At 45.3% G+C, this 24,805-nt stretch overlaps 1 protein-coding gene across 1 annotated transcript in view; it reads right to left on the reverse strand.

Annotated features, from left to right (window-relative positions):
- Window positions 1–552: 552 nt before the first annotated feature.
- The window catches only part of LOC149366367 (uncharacterized), a 39,298-nt gene continuing 15,045 nt past the window's right edge, over window positions 553–24,805 (reverse strand). Inside the window, exons 5-8 of the mRNA XM_089570555.1 lie at window positions 17,813–17,919; window positions 8,764–8,852; window positions 6,852–7,077; window positions 553–576 (exon numbers count right to left, since the gene is read on the reverse strand). Of these exons, the coding sequence (XP_089426681.1) occupies window positions 553–576; window positions 6,852–7,077; window positions 8,764–8,852; window positions 17,813–17,919 (446 nt within the window). The remainder of the gene's footprint in view (window positions 577–6,851; window positions 7,078–8,763; window positions 8,853–17,812; window positions 17,920–24,805) is intronic.

Below are 24,805 nucleotides of genomic sequence, written 5' to 3' on the forward strand. Positions count from 1 at the left end.
ATTGCAAGGAAAGGACGGTACTCGGCCGCTGTTGAAGAAATAGGAGGAGGGATGGTGGTGCTGTTGTAGAGGCGACTTCTAGTGGGTTCTCTTCACTGCCTTAATGCTGCGCGTCCTAAGTCCGTCGACCTCTCTCGCACTACTCGAAGCATGCCGCCGTCACTACCCTATGCCGCGATGGCGTGTTATAATGCCCCAACTTCCTGCCAGACATGGTAGATCAAAATCCCTACCGAAAACTGTTCAGTGAAGGATACCCGGTAAAGTAATTATGCACTATGTTGACGTCAAAATAAAGCAGATAGCAGGCTTTGGTGGCCCCTAGTGGCTCCTAGAAACTAGGTTGTCACTTGTAAAGGGAAAAGAGAAAGGGCGTCCTTTGTAGCTCTCGCGGCAAAGAATTTCCAATGGTAAGACAAGCTCGTTTGTAGCGTGCATTTCAAACGCTGATTCTTTATTGAATAATCTTTTAAACATGCTCTGTATGGGAGTGTTTTTAAGATTGATGTCAAGTGGAACTGCTTAGAAGAAGGTTTCCGACCAGTGACGCGTTTAAAAGTAGTATGGGAAAAACTCCTGCAAAAGACAAAAAAGAACGGTTAGCTTGTTCTATTCTTTTTGTTTTAAAAAACGCTGCAAGATTTTGCTTTTAGGGATCCTAAGATTGCAGGGCTATATTCAGTGCCACTTCGATGGGGCGAACGTCACCTAATATTAGCTCGTGAGTATAGATATTCGCCTTGGGTGAGCATACGTTGTGTCACCAGTAGTTTCATTTGTTTAATTATTTATTCCTTAAATTATTTAGTTATTTACAAATACTGCTAATCCCATTTGGGATTGTGGCAGGATGGAGTAAAGTTAAGAAGATAGTGGTCTAGTACTAATTACAACATTGAACAGGCCAACGTAAGAAGAAAACAACACATGGTACAAAGCAAATACAAGAAAGCTATCACGTAAACAATAAAACAATACACGAAATAAGGCTACTGTCGGCAATATTTCACAAAGAATGAAAGAAATGTGGGAAATAGGGGTGCTTTTAGAATACACATAATAAGTACACAAGAAATATTATGAGCGTGCACTGCCAATGCATTGACATGGTATATGGGGTCTTTTAACACTGCACAGGTGAAATAAAACTGTTCTGCATGAGAAAAAGCTATATAACCATCAGTATACCACAACAGGAACAATCGAGATTTAAAGCCGTCACATGGTGTGAGCAGCAGTACTAAATTTTGTCAGTTATGAGCTATTATTGATGAATGGATTAAGGCTCCTGATGGACTACTGCTTCACTTTAGAGCGCTTAAATAACATGTAGTATATAGTCGTATTTGAAGAAAACAACTATTACATCTGGAGCCCAAATTGCGTAATTCTGTTATAAACCTTCCTTCGCTGACTTTAACGTATATGAGCGCTGCGAAAACACCGTAAGCGGGAGGATTACGAACACGACGTGAAAGCACCTCATGGTGATCCAGCTTAAGAAGAACGTTAAAACGATGCCACTTCTCTCCACCAGGATGAATTAAACGCACTATAGGCAGAGCTCCGATCTCCGCATAATCTGCTGGAATATCTCCACCAAGTTCCTTTAGGCACTTCGGAAGAATCACAAACCTGGGGGCATGTTCTGACCCATCGTCGACTTCACCGCGTCGCCGAATCGGGCACTTCGAACTGCCTCCTCGGAAAATTCCCCCTTGAGAGCCAGTACATGGACACATGTGCGCAACTCTAGCCATTCCGTCGTGCGCTTTCCAACGCTGTTTCTGTACCTGTCACTGTTCCTGCCACAAGATACACCCTCGAACTAAACGGTCACATCGGCTTCAGCCCAAACGCGGACGGGCACACAAACATATTCTGGCCGCTTTCGGAATTGACACTAATTAGTACGTTGTTCTCTATCAGACGGAAAATCTGCAGGAAAACGATCAACACTGACACGGACGCGAATGTCTTGCTGGTATGTTCCGATTGGGGAATTTTTCCCTTCTCAGGAAATCTGAGGGTTAATATTAAACAAAAAATAACATTTTGGAGATCAAGAGAATTTGATCTACAAATGTTATCTCACGTATTCCATAGTAACGCAGTTTTCACGCTCCTGATATGAGAGATGCCTTGAAATAGTGAATTTTGAGCTACTCCATGAAGTGCATTACTCTGACGAATTTGGGTTAGTTTGTTAATTAGGAACAGGCAAAGCAGCGCAAAAAACATGGACGACTGAAAAAAGACAAAAACATGCGCTGACCAAATTTGATTAAAGTCAGCGTGTGTAATTGTATTTTATTAGTCGTTGGTGTTCTTTGCCCTGCTTTGCCTCTTCCAGGCGTAACACACCTTCACACCTCAGCTCGCTCGTGCCAGGAATCCACCTAATATTGGAGCAAGACGTCAAATACACCTTTCTTTCTTTTCTTTTTAAGAAGACCCGGAGCTGTGTGTGCACAGGAAGCCCGCACTTACTAGCCGCTGCCTGAAATGCTACCGTTACACCCTGTGAACCAGAAGACCTCCCGGAAACTTAAATCATTGAGAACGGCAAATGCAATTTGCTGCTCAGAACGCGAAGGAAAGAGGGAAGAAGCTGCCATGCTGGCTGCTCCTTAGAAGAACGACTGCACCTAAAGCATTATTTGACACCGTCCGTTATCCCGAAGGTCACATAAACCTGTTACGAACGAAGCGAAGACCAACGTTCGCTCAGGAGCTCCAGCAAAGCGCTGGAACCCATTCTGCACCGACAAAACACCTGCGTGTCCCACAAACACATTATAATGGTCAGCCGCTGTGTTTCGCCACCCAAAGACCAAGTGGTCAGAGAAAAGCCGCTTAGTGGGGGTCTACAATATCACATGTTCCGTATACTACGCCTCGTATGCCGGCGAGACAAAGAATTGGACGAAAGATTCGCACAACACAAAGCTATGTCCACGAAATGGACGGACGTTTTGAGCCCGGAGTGACCTTTGAATGAGTGAAAGTGCTGGTCTCGGAGGTTTTTCCGTTCAAGAGGCTGCATTTCTAATGATGCTACATCCTGAATCCAAAAGGGAACATCAGCAGGCGTCCAAGGCATCCGCCTTCTTCTTACTCGAATGACCTCAGTCAGGTGACTTCAAAGAATCATGGTGACAACATAGTGCAAAAAGACAAGGAACCAGAGAAAGAAAGACACAAGACATGCGCATGTCCTGTACCTTTCTTTATCTGGTTCCTCGCCTTTTTGCGCTGTGTTGTCACCATGAATCTTTACCAACTAGCCGAGTTGAACGTCTTGCTAGACTTCAAAGAAGAATCGAGGTGCACAGCCGGTTGCATGCTTTGCATTTACTCGCCCCTCAGAAAGAAACCGAATTGGCCGTGGAATCTTGGGATCTTAATTTATAGGCTTGATTGATGCGCAATCTCCTGTACGCCTCTTTACATCATCATCATCATCAGCCTGACTACACCCACTGCAGGGCAAAGGCCTCTCCCACGTCTCTCCAATTAACCCTGTCCTTCGCCAGTTGCGGCCACCGTATCGCTGCAAACTTCTTGATCTCATCCGCCCACATAACTAACTAATGAACAAACCTCCTATGAACGCCTCTTTACCACGAGATGCAAATCTTAGTGCCAGAGAGCCCAACCATTATGTGTGTCTCCAAGCTTGGTCTTGTAGAGCAAAATAAGCATCCCTTCATTTTGCCTTTCACACTAGTCTGGAACTTACGAAGATCATCATCATCATCAGTCTGGCTACGCTCATTGAAGAACAAAGGCCTCTCCAAAATTTCTTCAACTAATATTGTCCTGTGCCTGTTGCCGCCTTATACCCGTGAACATCTAAATATAATCCGCTCTCCTAACTTTCTGCAGCCCCTACTACGATTGCCTTCTCTTCAGTCTTTTACCCTTAAGATCAATCGGTTATCTTGCCGTAGCACTCCATGCCCTGTCCAAGCCCATTTCTTCCTCTTGATTTCGACTAAGATATCAGTAACCGGTGCTGCACCACTCTGCCTGCACCACTCTGCCTTCTTCCGGTCTCTTAATGTTGCTCCGATCATTTTTCTTTCCATACCTCACTGCGCTGTCTTCAACTTAAGTTGAACGCTCATTGCTAGCGTCCACGTTTATACCCCATAGGTGTGTATCGGTGAGATACAGGTTTTGGGCAGTCTTCTCTCGATGGATATTAGAAATGGAAAATACCTGTCTGTAAAAGATGACCATAGAATTCGCACGCTCAAATGACCGAAGAGGAAGCCGTGGCGTAAACTGCACAACGAGCAGGGTTGCCAGGTGGGTGGAAAGCTTTCTTTTGTTGCAGAATCTTAGATAAGCGTATGTCCTGCAACTGTCCAGCTGACTCCTTTATTTAACGCCTAATTCCGGTTCAGAACATTAATTTATGTTTCATAAGCCTACTCGCGTGGGTTTCTAACACTGCTTGAAGTAGCCTGGTAGGGGCAACAAACACGAAACAGTAAACCCAGATTTTGCTCCAACGATCCCCCCCCCCCCCCAAAAAAAAACGACTAAGATTTCAGGAAAACAGAAAATCTAGCTAATTGTCACTGGTTGTGCATATTTCACAGGCAAGCAGACGAATGTGGTGAATGGCGTTATTTTTTATTTTAACTTACATTTTGCCAATCAAGCTTGAAGCTGAGAACAGGAAAAGATTACCTCTTCGAACACGAACAGGAATATAACGCGAGCGGTGAGATCCCGATCGAAGCCGAAAACAGCTCTTGTTCGACACATTATTTCTTGCGCAAAGTGTTTTCGTAAATAACTGACAAAAATAATTTTTTTTTTTTACTCAAATGGTAGGATACTGTAAGTTTATGTATTACGAGCTCGATATAACAAATTCGAAGTGCAACAGGCCAGACCACGGCAAGAAATTTCGGTGTTGTACCTCACTGTGTTTGCATCAAAAACTTTTTCGACCGTAAGCAATGAAGTTGTGGCTCTCCTATGTCACTTTAAGGAGGCTTTGTAACGAGGATTTTCTATGATTTTATGACTAAGCATAACCAAATCGAATCAAAACCATAAAGTACACCGCCACTCCAGATGATCCACAGTGATGTGCACAACTACAGTTATGTGCATGACTGCTGGCCACAACAATGTTGGTGACTATAAAGAAAAAATAAGAATTACTATTCTATTACCGGGGTCTAATTAAAACTGCGCTTTCCTTTCTTTGACAAAGAGTTCAAAATTCCTGGAAAGGTGAAAAAATGAATACAGCTCCTGCCACCAATAGCGGTATCGGCAAGCAAGCTGCGTGGGTATAGGTAGTTTTTTTTTAGTGTTGGCAGACACTTGAAGGCCAACAAAAAGGGTTAAGCTTAAGTTAAGGACAATGCAGCGAGCTATGGAAAGAAAAATGATAGGTGAAGCGTTAAGAAATTGGAAGCGGGTGGACTGGGTGAGGGAAGAAACTCTGGTTTATGACATCCTAGTCGAAATCAAGAGGAAGAAGTGGGCTTGGGCAAGGCATGTAATGCCAAAGCATGATCTTGTCCTTAAAGGGAAACTGCATATGTTTTAGAAATCAGCGAGCTTAAGAGGGTAGAATGTGTGAAACTTGGAGGTAAAGCATGCGAAGTCTTTTTGGGCTAGCACTTGAAATAGTGAAGTAATCGCCCATTAAAATCCGGACGCCCTTCAAGCTTCTCCGCAGCGCACAACGCCAAGTTGGGGGGGGGGGGGGGGGGGATGATGACGTAATAGAAGGCATCGGTACATTTGCAACGCACAAATGCCTGCTTTGAAAGAAAAAAAAACAACGCCACCGAAGGCGAACCCTGCCGAGAGTGTTTGGCAGCGTCTAAAGCGTGAGGGCAGGATGTGGCTGACGACAGCGGTAATTTGAAATCATACCTTCCGTGACGTCACGCTGAGTTTTCCTGCACTCCTCCAGTGCATTGAGGAGAAGCGCAAATTTCAATCGTCGATTACGTCACTATTTTAAGTGCTAGTGCAAAAACACTTGGCATGCTTTACCTACAGCTTACATAGATTTGAATCCTTGAATATCGCGAAATTTTCAAAAAAGTGCTGCAGCTGCCCTTTATGGGTAACGGAGGGAATTCCAAGAGAAGGAAAGCGTATAGCAGGGGGCGACAGAAAGTCAGGTGGGTGGCAGATATTGAGAAGTTTGCGAGGATACGGTGGCCGTAGCTGGCAAACGACAGGGTTAATTGGAGAGACACGGGAGAGGCCTTAGTCTTGCAGTGCGCGTAATAAGGCTGATGATGATTATTGGGTTCTTTGCAGTTCACTGGGGCTAGACTCGGATGCCGTTCATTATTAAGCAAGAGTTACATATTCATTTTCAGTCTTTACGTCGCAACTTTAAATCGGGGGGAGAGGAACATTTAAACTGTTAACTGTATTAGAATTTGGTAGTATTGCATTCTACTCATTTCATTCAAATTCTGCTCATTGTTTATTTGAACTGTTGTACGTGATTTGCATATTGTTCCAACTTCTTTGACTTTGTGTTTCATTCATTGTTTGATGCACTACGTCCCCCCTTCCCCCTCTCATGTATTACCCTGCAAAAAGGCCCTGAAGGGTTCCAACTGAACAGACCTGAACATAGGAAAGCAAGGCAATATAATCAGATCTTACAAGCGCACAACTTTTATGAAATTGTTTCAGTGTGCCTTAAAAACGGTCCCTCTGTGATGACAAACTGAGTGCTTTCTACTTGTTGCATCTCTGGAGCCATTCCTGCAGCGTTGACGCCAATGTTGCGTCAAAAAGCGAACAATTCAATGCTGAAGCTGTTGCACGTGATGAAGATAAAAGTTACTTACTTGGTACAAGGCTAAATTGCGCCAATAAGGTATTGTGAAGTTAAAGTAGTTTGTGCCAAAATTATGTCTTGTCGGTTTCGAAATTTCCGTGTTTCCACCGATGTTCATTGAGGCGACCCATTTCGTAGGAGTGTTGTGTATCGTTAAGATAAGTATAGTGCCCGTTGGCAGAAGCCTACCGGGACGAAATGTCACATGTCTGTTGGCGATAAGGATGGTTACTGGGCTGAAAAGGTAAAAGCGTTGTGTGTTAATTGAGGGAACACTAAGAATTGTGTTTTACGCAGAGGTGTTTTAAGGTGAAAAAAAATGAAAAATTCACATGTGCACTGGACGCAAGCTCCGCGCACAATCCCGTAAAAGCAGGCGTGAACACTGACAACGTTAAATATTGGAGCGCTTAGCATAGAGCCGAAACACTCCATACAAATTGGAAACTCAAAGCTGAACGCTCAATATCCAATGCTTGTGTGATGAGCATGTGATATCTCGCAGCACGTGATATTTGGTAGCAGTGTTTGTGGCCAAATGTGGAGATAAAGTTTCCTTGTCACTTCCGAACGATTTTTAAACATAACTGTACGAAGACATGCGAAAATTTCGTCGCGAAAAAATCTGGAAGCACACAAAATACTCTCACCAACAGCTTGACTCCAGCGTTTGCTTGAACTTTTTCGCCCCCCCACAATGTTACGATCTGATTTTATTTATGGCGCTGAGTGTCCCATAGATACTCAGGCTGTGAGGGACGCCGTGGTGAAGGGCTCCGGAAATTTCGGACAACTGGGGTTCTTTAACGTGCACTGAAATCGCGCAGTACACGGGCCTCTCTAATTTCGCTGTCATCAAGATTCGACCGCTGCGGCCGGGATCGAAGCCGCGTCATCCGGGCCGATCGCCGTAACCACTCAGTCACCGCGGCGGCGCAAACATACATCTGAATGGGCCCCTGTAAGTATGCGTGATGTTCTGGCAGCAAGCGAAAATAACGAAACCATCGAGCGCATGGGCAGTTGAGGGAGCCGCTCTGCAATTGTTATTTGCCGTCATCTGCGCTGTCTTTGTGAAGACAAAAGCGCTCCGCCCGCGCGGCATGTACTGATCATGTTAGTTATAGGATCCCGCTGTACGCACCGCTCATCTCGTGGCTGAAAAAAAACATCGATTATGCGTCGGCCATCTGGGACCCGGATCAAGCATACCTTATATAGATGACTTGGAATCTTTGCAAAACCGTGCCGTTAGATTCACCTTCTCGGATTATTCTTGTCATACTAGCGTCACCGCACTAAAGGCTCGCGCCGAGCTTGATACGTTATCACATCGTCGCAAACTATCAGGCGACCCTTTTCCATAAACTTTACCATCATGTTCTGCTCCATGACGATTTTTTTCAATAACCTAAATGTTTTTTTCCACGTCGCGACCACCCGCTTAAAGTTAAGCGCATATCATGCCACACTTCTTCTTTTGCGAACTCTTTCATACTACGTACTATAGTCGACTGGAATAATCTACCATCACACATCGCCTCCGAAAGGAATCTTAACAAGTTTCAGGAACTTCTAACCCAATTGTCTGTTTAGCTTTACTAATTGATTGTACCACATGCTGCATTCAGCTGTATTGTTATTTTGTTTTGTTCCTGCGGTTGTTATGCCTCTAAAACAGTGTCTGTTCTTTTTTCGTGTAAATTACAATGTATACTACAGGTTTTGTTTGTTTCTTGTTTTGTTTTCTACTTGTGCTTTCTGTATTTATGTATTGCACCTGGGCGCTTGCTCATTCTTGTTTTGTGTTCTTGTGTGTCAATGCTCCCCCCTATGTAATACCCTCGATTGAGGGCCTTTAGGGGTTTATTGAATGAAATAAAAATGTGAACAGCGGTAAGTAAAACCGCCAGAATACATACCTATCAGTATTTGCAGTCGTAATCACTTTTCTCGTCATCCTCGAACCGTAGCCAGGGCGGTGCCAGAAAGCTGAAAGTTCTCCCAACACCTGCAAAAAGTAATGTGTCCGGATACGTTTAGAGGGAGAAAGGTTGAGAAAACATAAAAAACTGGCCGGTTATTATAGTTCTGAAAAATGCGCCGAAAGACTTCAAAGTTACCATCGCTGGCACTAACTCCTGTCCTGAGCCACATGTCTTTTTTTATTGATATATTTAATTTATTTCCACAAAACAAGAAGGTACAAGTTTGTGGTGGAAAATAAATGAAAAAAGCTGCAAAGAAGGCAACTTGACTGGCCCCAAGTTTCGTTTACAATGGCTCCAGCAGGGCTGGAGGGACACTTGTTAAACAAAAATAAAAAAGAAGACCGAAAGACCAAATGCAAATTCTTATAACTGCTTTAAGATATGAAGAAATGCTTGAAAAGGAGGTAAGAAAGGAAAAGAAAGAAAAAGTACAAGTACAACTGTATACAGTCAAACGCAAAAAAACTTCACGCAGATTTCCTGAGGGATAAGTGATCACATCGATGTTACATCTGGAAAGGCCATCAAGTAAACTTTGAAGGCGCTGGCATGACATTTGCTCACCATAAGTACCACTTAGGTGAAGAACACACCAGGTCTCAGGAGATCAAAATAAGTAAGCGCTGCATGTTCTGCGTGATTAGCTAGCTGTGAACGCCAATAATTTTGCATGTCTTCTGTGAGTTGACAATAAGGGGTGGTTTATTAGTGCAGGGAAATTTAGGGTTCTAAGCACACAGAAAAGAGGAGCGGAATGAAAGTCGTGAGGCTTATTGCTTAAGATACAAAGAAAGTTCTTCTGAAAAACAAACAGCTTATGGATGTTTCTGTTCGTAGTTGTCCCCCATACGAGAAAGCAGACATGGTGGCTGGGAAAATGTATACCATAAATAAACAGTGTTACGCATTGATGCAGGTACCCGAGGCAATGGACAACACCCAGCACCTGTGACAGTTTGCCAGCGCTGAAATCTCTATGCGATTGCCAGGACATGTCGTGATCAAGGTGGCCAACCAAACCTTTGACTGATCGTAAAACTTGAATTGTAAAGGTGTTAAGAAGCATATCTCCAGGTAAAGAGAAATTCATATTTTTTAGATAACTGCTTAAGGCTTTGGTTTTTTTTTTATGTTGATTACTGGGCAGTTTTCTAGAGACCCCTGATGTAATTTAGAAAGCACGCTGTTAACACGTAGGACTAAATCATCTGGGGATTTGGATGAAAAGAGAAGAGTGGAGCATGTGAGGTAATTTAAAACTACTTGCTTTATCATAAATTTGCTTTCTTACACTAGAGAAAACAAAGTTAAACAAATTAACATGGAAAAGAACGTTGTCTCTGCTTGAGTCGTGCTGAACCGGTTATATTTTGAGCATTTATTTATATCACAAAGACAACGCAGTCAATTCATGGATGCTATTCCTTTTTTTATGCGTCCCCTGGAGCCAAGAAAATTTTGACCACACTTTCCAAGCAAACTCGCCGCTAAGTAAAGCGCGAACCACGGCGGCCACGCAGACTGAAAATGGTGGCATTCCTGACGGAGGAGAAAGCGCGCTCCGCCGAATGCCAGCTTTTCTGCACGATGCGGGCAAGCAATGAACCCTTGCAAGAAGCATTGAAAGCGCTTCTGGGGGCCAGTGATGGTAGCGGCGTGGCTTTGCTCGTGCCGGCGATAAGGCGAGCATAAGATCATCGGATAGGTCAGCCAGATGTGCCGACGCCCCTTGGCTCTCTGCTGGGCATCTGCTGATAGAGCGCACTGGCATGCAGTTTTTCCCAGTTTGACCACCGCTCGCGTATTTGGTAAATTGTTTTTTGAGGAAAGGTTTGGTTTGGTTTGGTTTGGTTTGGTTTATCGGGTTTAACGTCCCAAAACGACTAAGGCTATGAGAGACGCCGTAGTGGAGGGCTCCGGAAATTTCGACCACCTGGGGTTCATTAACGTGCACTGACATCGCACAGTACACGGGCCTCTAGAATTTCTCCTCCAAAGAAATTCAACCGCCGCGGCCGGGATCGAACCCACGTCTTTCGGGTCACCAGCCGAGCACCATAACCACTGAGCCACCGCGTCGGCTGTTTTTTGAGGAAAGGAAATGGCACAGTAACTGTCTCACATCTATCGGCGGACACCCGAACCGCGTTGTAAGGGAAGGGAGGAAGGTAGGAATGAAAAATGAAAGAGAGAAAGAGGTGCCGTAGTGGAGGTCTCAGGAATAATTTCGACCACCTGGGATCTTTAACGTGCACTGAGATCGTACAGCACACGGACGCCTCTTGCGTTTCGCCTCCATCGAAACGCGACCGCCGCGATCGGGTTCGAATCCGGGTACTCCGGCCGGCGTGGGTACGTATATATAGACGCAGTTGGTTCGTCAGTAGACGTTATACCAGACAGCGCACCGAACGCTCTTGCCGATGGCGAGCGCAGCGGTCACTACGCCAGCCACTTTTCTTCGTCGAGCGCGGTCGCACCTTGGCTGTATGCCCGTGGCTGCAGCTTTGCGTCCGACCCGCCGCAAGAGCCGTTCCCTAGCAACCGCCGCACCTGCGCTTCGCTTAGAACGAAAACGATTAATGAACTGCGGCAGTCCAGACTGCTGTGCATTATGCATGGCAATTACACGATTGAAGACAATGTCCTCTTATAAGACATTATTGCGTATGCCGGCCCAAGATGACAATCACTCTGATAAGACATTATTGCGTATGCCGACCCAAGATGACAATAACTGCATCGAACTTTAAGGCGAAAATTCGAGGAAACTACCTATGTGATACCAACAACGTAATCTACGTTCTTGGTTAATCATTTCACAAAATTCAGTATACACCGTGTTTCGTCTACACTGATCATTTTTTACCTCTTTTCCACTGTTAGCGCTGCTTTTTCTTTCGTAACGTATTGCTTATCCCTGAAAGAGCACCACATCTTAGTACCATACCCCTTCACACTAGGCGTTGTTTAATCAAAAATGGTATTCAGTTGGGTTCTTATCGGTCTGATTTTTTTTGTTAGCATTTTCTGGTGCATTTGAGAACACAACGAAAATAATTATTATTATTTTTTATTTTTTCCACAATTTGATTGCAGTGATACTCCACGAAGATTTAATCATTTTTGAGTGTGCTTAGTTGACTACATTTATCTCTCACTGCCGATTGATACTGGGGTGTTTGCCGCTGCGACCAGCCATCCAGAATGTACCCTCCCCGCATACGTGCACTTACAAAATGTGTGTTTTGCTTGTACCATACCACTAGGAAGAAGGCTAGACCCTGGTCGAAACGTTAGAATAAAGACAGTTGTTTCTGTAGCGATAACTACACTACTGCAGCTACACCAGCCGCTTCGCCTCTTCAGCATGGTCGCACTTTCGTCATGGTCGCACCGACCTTGAGCGCTTGCCTAAAACCACCGCCATGGACACCCGAACGGCACCGTACAGCCGTACAGGAAGGGAGGAAGCGGGAATGAAAGAAGAAAGAGAAAGAGGGGCCGTAATGATGAAAATGAAAATTGTATTTCAGGAAAAGAAATTACGGAGTAACTGTCTCGTATATCTCGGTGGACATCCGTCATCCGTTTGTAGAGGGAGGCAGGAAGTGGGAGTGAAGCAAGAAGCAGAAAGAGGGACCTTAATGAAGAAAATTAATTTGAGGAAAGGAAATTGCGCAGTAATTGTTTCACATGTCTCGGTGGACACTCATCATCCGTTTGATGACGTCAGAGATTGAAGGTTTGAAGGTTTATTAAAACGAAATACAAATGAGTTGTAAGTTTCATAAAAAAGTTAGTACAGTAGTAGGTCCCAAAGTGAAAACTGTCTGGGGGACCTCCCATCAGGAATACATGAGGAAAGTGCATAAGTTTGGCAGAGGAGCTATAAAAGTATACAATCAAGTTAAAACCTATTAGTGTAATTTGCGGCAATGAATAAGTTATACAATAGTTAGCGGGCATAATTTAACAAAAAAGGCATAAAATAGCAAAACATAAGAGCAATAGAAAGAACACAAAAAGACATCAGATAACAATGGGCATTGAATAAATGCATGCAGATATAATACACAGGCGGAGAAAGGAAAAAAAAAAAAAGAGGTTCCAGAAGATTAACAATATGACCGTTTGCTGTCAGAGTGGGGAACATAAAATAAGATGAAGGCAACCTTAAGCATGGCATGAAGCTGAATGGGTTGATAGGAGATGTTTTTTTAGTAAAGTGTAGAAAGCGGGCTGCGAACGTGCGGATTTGATTGCTAGTGGTAATGAATTCCAGGTTTTGATGGCGGAGAAAAAAGCAGTTTGTTTTCCATAATTTGTGTTCACTTTTGGTAGAAGCATATTATTTTGTTCAGAGAATCTAGTGTTATTGCTATTAGAAAGGAAAGATACGGAAAAACAGAGAAGTTGATTGTTATTATTGCGAGCGCGGTAGATTAGAAGACCTAACCTAAGATTAAGGAGGCATTTCAATGGCAGAATGTTTAGGTCAGAGTAAAGAGGTGAAGCAGTGGCTGTGTATGGGCTGAAAGATAAAATTCGAAGCGCTTGATTTTGAAGATGAGAAATACATGACATATGGCATGAATAGGTATTACCCCATGATGATAGGCAATAATTAAGGTGACTGTTAATGAAAGCATAGTACAGGGATAAGAGAACATGGCGTTGAAAGAAAAGTCTAGTTTTTATTAACACCCTTATTCCAAATGAAATTTTTTTACTGATAGATTTGGTGTGTAGATGAAATTTTAGATGACAGTCAAGCGTGATGCCGAGAAATGTAACGGATTCGGAGGCAGTGATAATATGATGTCCCAGATAAATGGCTGGGCTCGGGATGACATGCTTTTGATGAGAGCGGAATATCATGAAAGTGGTTTTTGTAGGATTAAGTTGTAGCAAGCTATTTTCACACCATAAAACAATATTCTGTAAGTCCATGTTTAATTTGTTTATTAGGCTTGTGAAATTGCTATCCTGAGTGAATAATGTCGTATCATCCGCGTAAAGTATACATCTTGTGTTAATTAAGGACAAAGGTAAGTCATTGATGAAAATGAGAAAAAGAAGCGGACCTAAAATGGAACCTTGTGGCACTCCTAAATTAATAGTTAAAGGGGAAGACAATGTTTCTTGTAGCTGGACAACTTGTGTACGGTTAGTGAGATAACTGCGTAAAAGAGCTAAAGCAGGCCCACAGATGCCTAGAGATTCTAATTTAGTGTACAGTATAGTGTGGTTAATTGTGTCAAATGCTTTGGTGAAATCTAAGAAAACAGCACCGGCAAACAACCCATTATCAATATATTGCTTAATACTGTCTGTGAATTCGATTAAAGCTAGTTCTGTGGAGTAATTAGGCCGGAATCCAAATTGCTGATCTGCTAACAGCTGGAATTTAATGAGGTAGTTCATTATGCGATTAACAATTAACTTTTCTATTATTTTACTAAAGAAAGGCAATATAGTTATTGGACGGTAGTTACTTAGGCATTCTTAGTCGCCTTTCTTGAATATCGGCGTCACCTTACCTTTTTTAAGTTCAGTTGGAAAAACACCAGCCCTAAATACTAAATTAATAATGTGACTAAGAACACTAGACAGCTCACGACCCACCAGCTTTACTTTGAAAGAAGGAATTTCATCGATCCCAGGAGCGGTATTTTTTAGGCTAGAAATTATTTGGAAGACTTCGTCTGGTGAAGTAGGGCGCAAGTAAAAAGAGTGAGGGCATCGACGAGGGCCACAGTAACTACTTGGAGGCGGGGAACCGCGGCGCGAGAAGAAGGAATTAAATGCATTAGCAATGTCAGTTTGATCAGTTAAAGTACACTCACCGTCAGAGACTTTCGTTATGCTCGTTTTGTTTTCGGCTATATTCAGAAATTCCTTAATTGTTACCCAATTCTTACGAGTGTCATTTCCATTTCTAAGTATTTCATTTTGGTAGTAATCTTGTTTGGAGCGTTTAAGTGCTGCGGAGAGAGTATCTGAGTATTTTTGATAGCGCTGTTTTAGGCACACGTTAAATGGCTGCTTTCTAACCTTTTTGAGAAGGTTATTTTTTTTATTTATACAGCTTAGAAGGCTTTTGGTTATCCATGGATTCCGGGGAACTGAATACCAATGAGTGATGGGAGTTACCGATGTGCATGAGCTAATTATTTCTTTGAGCTTCGCAGAAAATTTACTAAACACTTTATTGGCGCATGTTTCTTGTAGTATGCTATCCCAGTTAGTCTCAGCCACTATCGCAACAAACCGGTTTCTATCAAATGTTTGCTTATAACGTTTTCTGGGGGGCGTGTTATTAGGGCATTCAATTAACAGGAAAGTGGGATAATGGTCCGTGATATCAAAGTTGATGACTCCTGCGATTTGAGGCGTAATGACATTAGATAATATATGATCAATGAGGGTGCTAGAGCCTCGATGAGCAATGCGCGTTGGTGACGCCAGTAATGACTCCAAACCATGGCCGAGAAAGCAGTTTGTGTATACAGAACAAGAGCTGTCAGAAATGTCAGTTATGTCAATATTAATGTCACCTACGATTACAATGTTCTTGTTTTCACGATTTAGAATTTGGAGGATGACTTCTAGTTCGTGGCAAAAGTGCTCGTAAGACGCGGATGGTGAGCGATAGATACTACCAATGACAGTGTTTCTGTGTGAAGCAAAAATTGCTTTGTCAAATTCTAACCATACTGATTCGCACTTTTCTGTTTGAAACGCGATGTCGTGACGGCGTTTGTATGATATAGCGTTAGAAATAAAGATAGCAGATCCTCCGTGTCGATCAGCTGACCTGTGATAGTATTCATTGTGATAGCCAGGAAGAGCAAACAGCCTATCATCGTCGGATGACAGCCATGTCTCAGAAAGACAAATGATTGAAAAGGCGTGATCAACGAGCGTTAAAAAGTTTACTAAGTCATCGTAATGCCTTGGTAAACTGCGAGAATTAAAATGATTGGTTGGTTTATGGGGTTTAACGTCCCAAAGCAACTAAGGCTATGAGAGACGCCGTAGTGGAGGGCTCCGGAAATTTCGACCACCTGGGGTTCTTTAACGTGCACTGACATCGCACAGTACACGGGCCTCTAGAATTTTTCCTCCAAAGAAATTCAGCCGCCGCGGCCGGGATCGAACCCGCGTCTTTCGGGCCAGCAGCCGAGCACCATAGCCACTGAGCCACCGCGGCGGCAGAATTAAAATGAATAATAGACTTATAGGTATCAGCTGAATTAAGGAGGAGGCTTTTAAAGTGGTCTAATGAGAAGTGCATGATGATTATTGATATGTGGTGCTCCTTTTACGTGAAGACTGAAAGATCATCAACTCCAGAGATACGGTAGACGTCGCTATCCTTGGTCTCCCTTGCCTTGATACGGCCATTGTCTACCCACACAAACTCCCAGTTTTTTTCTTTTTTCAGAGCCAGTGCTTTGCCAAGAAGACGTTTGTTCTCTGGGGTTAGGTGATCGTTCACGTAGATGGGCTTGTCATTGTCAGCATGGACCTTAAATCCGATGGAGCTCATGGAGATGCGTGCTTTTCTTGCTTTGGAAATAAATTCTGCCTTCTTAACGCGGGAAAAAAATCGTGCTATGATGTTCGTGTCGGTTTTCGCAGGAACTCGATGCGCAACTTCAATGTCAGTGCTAGAAACTGAACAACCTATTTTCGAGCCAATTTCTTCCAGAATTGCGACGCAGCTCTCACCCTGAGTCGAAGGAACTCCCTTAACCTCAACGTTATTTATCCTGGAATATTGCTCCTGTTCAGACAATCGCTGTGATAACTGCTTATTGCAACGAGCAAGTTCCTTATTCTCTTTTGTCAAGTCAGCTTGCCAAGTAAATGCCCCGCCGCGGTGGCTTAGTGGTTATGGCACTCGGCTGCTGGCCCGAAAGACGCAGGTTCGATCCCGGCCGCGGCGGCTGAATTTCGCAGGAAACGAAGTTCTAGAGGCCCGTGTATTGTGCGATGTGAGTGCATGTTAAAGAACCCCAGGTGGTCGAAATTTCCGGAGCCCTTCACTACGGCGTCCCTCGTAGCCTGAGTCGCTTTGGGACGTTAAACTGCCATAAAATAAACCAATCATCAGTAGCATTACACAGCTTAACCACAGCGAAGCTATGCGTAGTCACGGCCCTTATCTCGCTAATTAATGACGCAGTAATTCTCTCTCATCTCGGGGGACACCTAAACCGCACCGTACAGGGAGGAAGGAAGTGGGAGTGAAAGAAGAAAGAGAATAAGGGGCCGTAATGAAGAAAATGAAAATTGTATTCCATGAAAAGAAATTACCAGGGACTGTGTCGCATATCTTGGTGGACACCCGTCATCCGTTTGTAGAGGAAGGGAGGAAGTGGGAGTGAAAGAAGAAACAGAAATACGGGCTGTAATGAAGAAAATGAAAGTGACGAAGATGACAAAGGAACGCCCAGCGAAACACTGCGGCGAAAGAATGACTTTGCATTATATATATATATATATCTATATATATATATATATATATATATATATATATATATATATATATATATATACATGCACAATACTATATAATGCCAGTCTAAAATCCGCTTCTCATTACTTCAGTAAAAGTGCCAACGTGAAAATCGCTGCGAGATGATCACACACGATGCTAAAGGTGTTAATGCTGTGTGTAGTGTAGCAACTAATCTCGCCGAAATTACCGCTTAAAAAGAGGAAACAAATAACAACGTCCCAGAAAGCATTGGTTTCCGAAACCCCTATACTTGTTTTTCAGCATCGTGGCCAATTCATTCCCCCACCTTTGCTATAATGAACCCATTCGCTTGTTTTTCTGTCTCATATGAGTTCTAAACAAAAAGCGACAGTTGATCAAGGAGCCTGCACTAATAAAAAGGGCTCATAAACTGCTTAGCCTTCGAAGCACCAACGAGAACCGGCAACGCACAGCAAGCGTAGTACTTACTATGTTGTGCGGTATCGTTCCCTTCTCCCAGTCGTCATATACATGGGAAGATACCATCCACGTGCCATTGGTGTAGAGCCTACAATATGTTCTGAGCTCGTAATCGCCTGAAATAGGTTAAAAGACTGTGTGGTACAGCGTAGACAAGCTTCCATCATTCACTCTGCCTGCTGTGCTTGTGAGTTTTTTAAGACGACGAATGTTTCAACAACTCATCCAAACTTGCGCTTTTTTAGTACGATATAGTACAGTGCCAGTGTGATTCCAGTCCACGACACTTGCGTACATGCATACATTATCATCTGGAGTGGTGCCACAGGACTGGAAGGTAGGCAAGGTGATTCCAGTACCAAAAAAAGGTTTGCCATCTTCATGCAAGAGCTATCGTCCCATATCCCTCACAAGCATTTGTTCGAAGTTAATGGAACATGTAATTTACTCTCACATCGTCAATTCCCTTATATCAGTAAATTTCTTTCATCCTTGTCAGCACGGTTTCCGAAAAGGTATGTCATGTGACACTCAACTAGCTCTCTTCATTAATGACGTTAGTACTAACCTAGACCTTAACATACCAGTGGATGCATTATTTTTGGATTTTGAGAAAGCTTTCGACAAAGTTCCCCATAGACGGCTTTTTCTTAAACTTTCACGACTGAACCTTAACCCTCTCATTCTTGATTGGATACGAAGCTTCCTCACTAACCGTCAACAGTTCGTACATGCTAATGAACACTCCTCCCCCTTGCACCCCGTTGTTTCTGGTGTGCCACAAGGCACAGTACTCGGCCCTTTGCTTTTCTTAATCTACATTAATGACTTGCCTACTGGTATCACTTCTAACATGCGATTGTTTGCAGATGACTGCGTAATCTACCGGCCTATCACTAACACCAGCGATCCCGAAATATTGCAAGCAGACCTGCACTACATCGAATCTTGGTGCAACAAATGGCTCATGTCTTTAAACACTAATAAAACATCGTTAATTACATTTCATCGCAGGCAGTCCTTTGTTTCACCAAATTACTATATCTCTGGCTCTGTAATTTCCGCTGTTGAATCTTATAAATACCTTGGTGTCACCATTTCTAATTCCCTGAACTGGGCTTCCCACATTTCTAACATTACTAAAGACGCCAACCGCGTGCTCGGTATTCTACGCCGTAACCTGCGTCTAGCACCTCCTTCTATAAAACAGCTTACCTACATAACACTCGTCCGTCCCAAATTGGAGTACGCATGTGCAGTTTGGGACCCTCATCAGACAAATATTTCTCTCGCCCTCGAATCCATTCAAAATCGTGCAGCAAGATTCATTCATTCGAACTACTCCTATCATTCAAGTGTCACTAATATGAAGTTGCAATCTAATCTTCCATCCCTCGATTCGCGACGTAAAATAGCCAGACTATGCCTTTTTCACAAGTTTTACCACTCATCACTTGGAAGCTGTGTCATCGTCCCTGCACATCGAGCCTCTCACCGCCTTAACCACGGTAAAGCAGTCTACCCGCCATCAGCACATACCACTGCGCATCTGAACGCTTTTTTCGTTCAGACAGCAAAGGACTGGAATCACCTTCCTGCCGAAGCAGTTCGCCACATCCATCCAGACCGCTTCAAGTCATTCATCGAAAGAATAACATAACGCCTGTAATAAGCCCACCCCTCATGTAATACCCCAACTGGGGCATTTGAGGTATAATAAATAAATAAACATGCATAAGCGCATACATATGGATACATACTGCATGTGTATTGCATACATACAACGTCAATCAAATGCATACGCATTGCATTTGACGTCTTTTGCGTTCATAAGCTTCCTGTTTAGGGTGCTGTGGAAAATAAATCACCAGACCTCCCACAAAGGAGGCCAACTTCAAGGAATTACTTAGCCACTCAGTGCATGGCCAATAGAAATTAACGGTAGAAGTAGCAATACACAGATATTAATTCACTGAATTAATCCCTTTGTGTGATCCGCAACATTCACCGAGAAGACCTGCTCGGCTGCTAGTTTTTTTCCAGCCAGCCCCTACTAACGACCTTCGCGGAAACCGTCCGCGAAGAAGTGCAGAATGCGCTTGGCACCCTGTCATCGACGCCTCTAAAGGAAGCTCACGAGATAACCTATGTTTTTTGCGGAACGCAGTGCTAGGTCCAGACGAAACACCCCAATGGGTCTTCGGGCGGGATATAGTCGTTCCAGAGCACCACCCCATGGCCCACGCGCTCCCAGCCAACAAGCAACGCTCAAGCCTCAGAAAATGCGACACCTAGAGGAAATCCTACATTCGCCCTCTCTGTTTCCACTGCGTTGAGGCCGACATTTTTTTGCACTGCCCGTACCGACGTATCGGATCCCGTAGTTCTGCAATAGACGCACCGTGACTACGCTCAGACCAACTCGCGAAAGAAGAAGACGACTACCTGCGCCGAGAGGAGAATCTGCCAAATAGCGCTTTGCTCTCCCTATCGCCGTCAGCCTCGCGCTTCTCGCGTTGTCAAGCCGTAGCGACGCAGCTGCAGTGCGAGGAATGTTTCCCAGCTCCCGAAGGCGAAACTAGACTGCAATTTTTGGAGATGAGTTTGCTTAACCATGAACCGCTGAAGATGCTCCGCCGACCACAACTCATGCGTCCACCATATCCACTACGACAACGCTGCACACGAGGACCAGCTCGACAAAAACAGTACCCAACATCAAAAAAAAAAAATTAGGGGTGCAATTTGACGATCTAAAGGGCGCGAGGCGAAAGCCATATCGTGCGGATTTAATTTATAAATTGGTTTTTGAAGAAAGGAAATGGCGCAGTATCTGTCTCACATATCTCGGCGGACACCTGAACCGCGCCGTAAGGTAAGGGAGGAAGGTGGGAGTGAAAGAAGAAAGAGGTGCCGTAGTGGAGGTCTCCGGAATAATTTAGACCACCTGGGGATCTTTAACGTGCTCCTCTTGCGTTTCCCCTCCATCGAAACGCGGCCGCCGCGGTAGGGTTTGCACCCGGGCACTCCGGCTCGGTAGACGAGCGCCTTACCACTTAGCCACCGCGGCGGGTACGGATTTAATTTGCATCTCATGATTTCCGTTGACGCTCTGCAGCGCGAGTGCGCTTGGTTGCTGGCGAAACGGGAGATGGCTTGGGAGTCATCCGTCTGAAACAACTCGAAGCAGAGGCCTGGCTCGGTCGGATGGAATGCCAGCGCCACACGACGTTGGCTCCACCAAAGCACCAAGCGCATGCTCAGTAGGGAGCGGCGCGGCCACCCCCAACCGCGTGGCGATGATGTCATCAAAATGATTGACAGCTATAGTGTGACAGTTTTCGAGGAAGGACGGACGGACAAAGATGAGCCATTAAAGTATTTGACCTTAAATCGACGCCTTTGTCCAGAGGAATGAGTACATCATGCGTCGTCAGTAATCGCAGCACCCAAAAAAGGCGACATCAAACTCCAAGGACAACCTGCAAAACCTGAACACGAACCGCCGACCTTAAAGTCTTAATAGACAACTGAAAAGCTACTGCCCTAGTAGGAAAAAAGAGGGGAGTACTGTGGGATGAGTGGAATATTCTGCACGCAGCATAAGAAAGTGACGACCACTTGGGGCGGCCCGGAAATCCGCATCGCTAATGGGCACCTAGTTTCACCGTCAAGACTGTACCGTACAGGGGAAGGCCAAGAGAACCTCGCCGGAAGATACAACTAAATAAGGAAAAAAAAATGAGCATGACGGCTATACCAGCAACAACAATGTGAACATGAATTCTGAGACGCGAACATAACACGGGCAGACAAAATACTTAAAAACTAGGAAATCCCAGGGCATTGATAAAACATGAAAGCTAAAAACGCCATTACAACAAGGCTAAAGTGATGAAAGGGGAAAAGTACAGAGCGGCTAATTAAAACAAGCTCGTTGCATCGAGGCCGAGCCTCGGCACGGAAAGCTCAACCCCAGTTAAATCTGCTACCCCAAAAGCGCTGTCGTTCGACCAAGAAACTTAATTCTTTTGTAAGGCTAATTTATAATCCACTGACGCATTTTTTGACCGCTCGCAAAATGTCTTGAGATTCTACAATTTCGCGGGTGAGCTGGTCTCTGTTGTTATTATGATAGAGCATTCGTCTAGCAGCGTTCTGCACTGACAGGACCTGCAGCGTTGGGCAAGGATGCCATCGATTTACACTTGTTGCAATTTACTGCGCGTGTTACCGACGAATTGTAGAAAATTGTTGGCGCAAAGCCGAACCTCTGGGGTACCCGACAAAGGCAGCCGTGCTGTAAGCGCAAGCCTACGTGGAACTTGAAAGTCGTTTACAGTCCTTTCCGGTTCTATGCAAATTGCAGAAAACGTTGAGACTGAAATTCATACCGACGCAAGCAGCGTGGGTCTATGCGCCTTCTTCGTTCAGAAAAGGGAAGGACTGGATAAACTATTCCTGCTTGCCAGCCGTCGCCTTTCGGAGGCCGAGGCCAACTATTCCCCGACAGAGAAGTGCCTCGCTATTGTATGTGCAACGTCGAAATTCCGCCCCTGCCTGTAAGGCCGATCATTCTGAACAGTCAGCCATCACCACGCCTAGTGTCGGCTTGCCTATTGGAAAGTCTCCTACGGTCACCCTTCTCGGTAGAGCGTGAGCCTCTAGGAGTTCGACATCACCGTTTTCTACAAAACTGGTCGTAAGAACACCGATGCCGAATGCTTCTCTCGAACTCCTGTCGATAAACAGGGAGAAGAGGATAATAAGGAAGCCTTTTTGGGAGTAAAATGTACCAGCTACTTCGCGCAACACCAACACTGGGACCCCGACGTGCAACACCTCGTATAATATCTTTAAGGCAAGGCTTCCTTGAACTCAGCACCATTCAAGCGAGTTTTGTTGCGAAAGCAGCACTACGCTAGTCGCCGAGCCACTTCGCGGAGCTCTGGAAAGGCAAAAATTGGGCATGCGCGAAGAGTGGGTGACGTCGCACGGCGCGCAGCGGGGTTGGAGGGACAGGCCCACACCATGTCATAGGTGTCAGAAGACACTGCACTACAGTGTGGGCAGCTGCCGCTAAAGGAGGGGTCAAAATGTGTTAGCGCTGCCGGGCACAACAATGTATTGGTGAGAAGGCGGAGAAGGAGCCGCTCATCCGCCTTCTTCAGGCCTTTACATGGGCTAGGGTAAAGGCGATGACAATTTTGATAATATGTTGTAATATCTTTGAATGTATATACCGGATTAAAATCGGGTTCCTGATCGGATGGGGAGGAGAAAACAGCCCGGTGAGAGAGCGCGCGGGCGGCTGCGTCTGCTGCCTCGTTTCCTGCCAACCCCTGATGAGCAGGGGCCCATATGAGGTAAAGGTGTGCGGGGTCCGTATCCCGTATGCAATTTTGGTATATTCGATAGGCTAGGAAGGGAGTGCAGCCTTGTTCAACGTTCCGACAGGCCCCTCGCGAGTCGGTGATTATGTATTTTGAATTGGAATGTGAGGCCGCGAGAGCGATCGCGACCTCTTCTGCTTGTGTTGCACTGCGGGCTCTGAAAGTTAGGCCGTTAACTGTGTTGCTGTTGTGAACTACCGCGGCCGTGTACCATCCCCCATGGTGAGGGCCGGAGGCGTCCACGTAGTATACACCTGTTTTGTTGCCATAATATCGGGCTAGCGCTTCCGCTCGTGCCAGGCGCCGACCATTATGGTCTTCATGTGACATGTTTGCTGGAAGAGGCCGCACGTGGAGGGCACGTCTCCACAGTTCCGCGATGCGAAACCTGTCTTCCATTGGAGGGGTGTGTTGGATATGGAGTCGAGCAAGAAGGCGGCGACCCGACTCCGTTAGCGACAAGCGCGTGTACTGGTTTGTAAGGTGCGCCTCCCGGAGCTCCCGGAAAGTATTCACCACCCCAAGAGCCATAAGCCGGCTGTTTGAAGTAGTGATGGGGAGGTCAAGGGCACGTTTAACAATTTTGCGAAGGATGACCTCAAGGGCGTCCTCCTCTTGTTTCCGTAGGTGGAGATAAGGAGTCGAATAGAGAATTCGACTAGTTACGAAGGCGTTTGCCAGCCGCAAGGCATCCTGACCCACGTACGCGCACAGTCCTCAGCGACTCCAAAAGAGCAATACAAAATTACTCGGCAGGTTTTATCTGCCACCCCGCTGCACGCATCCTTCGTGGCTGCACTCCCGACCATAAGATCAACCTGGTCTGGGTACCCGCCCACGCGGGAAACTCTGGAAACGAAGGGGTCGACCGACTAGCCCAAGAACTAACCAACCGGGCGGCCGGCCCCACGGACCCAGACGCTCTTGCCGAGGCTCCCCAGACCTTTGCCGAAATTACCAACCTCTACAGAGAGATGAGACGCCAGTTCCCGCCTCCACACCCCGACTTGAATCGAGCGCAAGCCACCTTGCTCCGCAGGTTGCAGACACACTCCATCCTTAGCCATTCTAGACTTTCACTCTTCACAGACGGGGAATACGACCCCGTCTGCCAAAATTGTTACCAGGGAGAAATCGCCACCCAGGCTCACATCCTCTGGGGTTGCGCGGGAAATCCGCCCCCTGGAACCTTACTGCCAGCTCCCTCCGAAGACGGATGGAACCAACTCCTCAAAAGGCCAGACAAGAGCATCCAACTGGCACTCATTTCGTGGGCCCAGGAAGTCGCCCCCACCTGGGGGCCACACCAAGCCCACCTACCCTAAATCCCGCCAATCTATGGCAATAAAGTTGTTTCTCTCTCTCTTGGATCAGTGGACACCTCAACCATGCTTTAAGTGGCGGTAGTGACAGGTGTGCGCCGCATGCGTTGCACTGACAACGTTGTGCCAGAAACGCGGCGCTGAAGCCATAGGCCGTCGGCGTTCGTTGTGTTCATTGGCGTTGGCGTTGACCACGTTTTACACTCCGATCATTTTAAGGAAAGGAATTGCGCATAACGGCTCCCTGGGTCAGTGGACACGTGAATCATGCTTATAGGTACGTGGGG

This window comes from Amblyomma mixtum, chromosome 1 (assembly GCF_055824585.1).
Source record: "Amblyomma mixtum isolate Tamu chromosome 1, ASM5582458v1, whole genome shotgun sequence".
In the NCBI taxonomy this organism is placed as follows: domain Eukaryota; kingdom Metazoa; phylum Arthropoda; class Arachnida; order Ixodida; family Ixodidae; genus Amblyomma; species Amblyomma mixtum.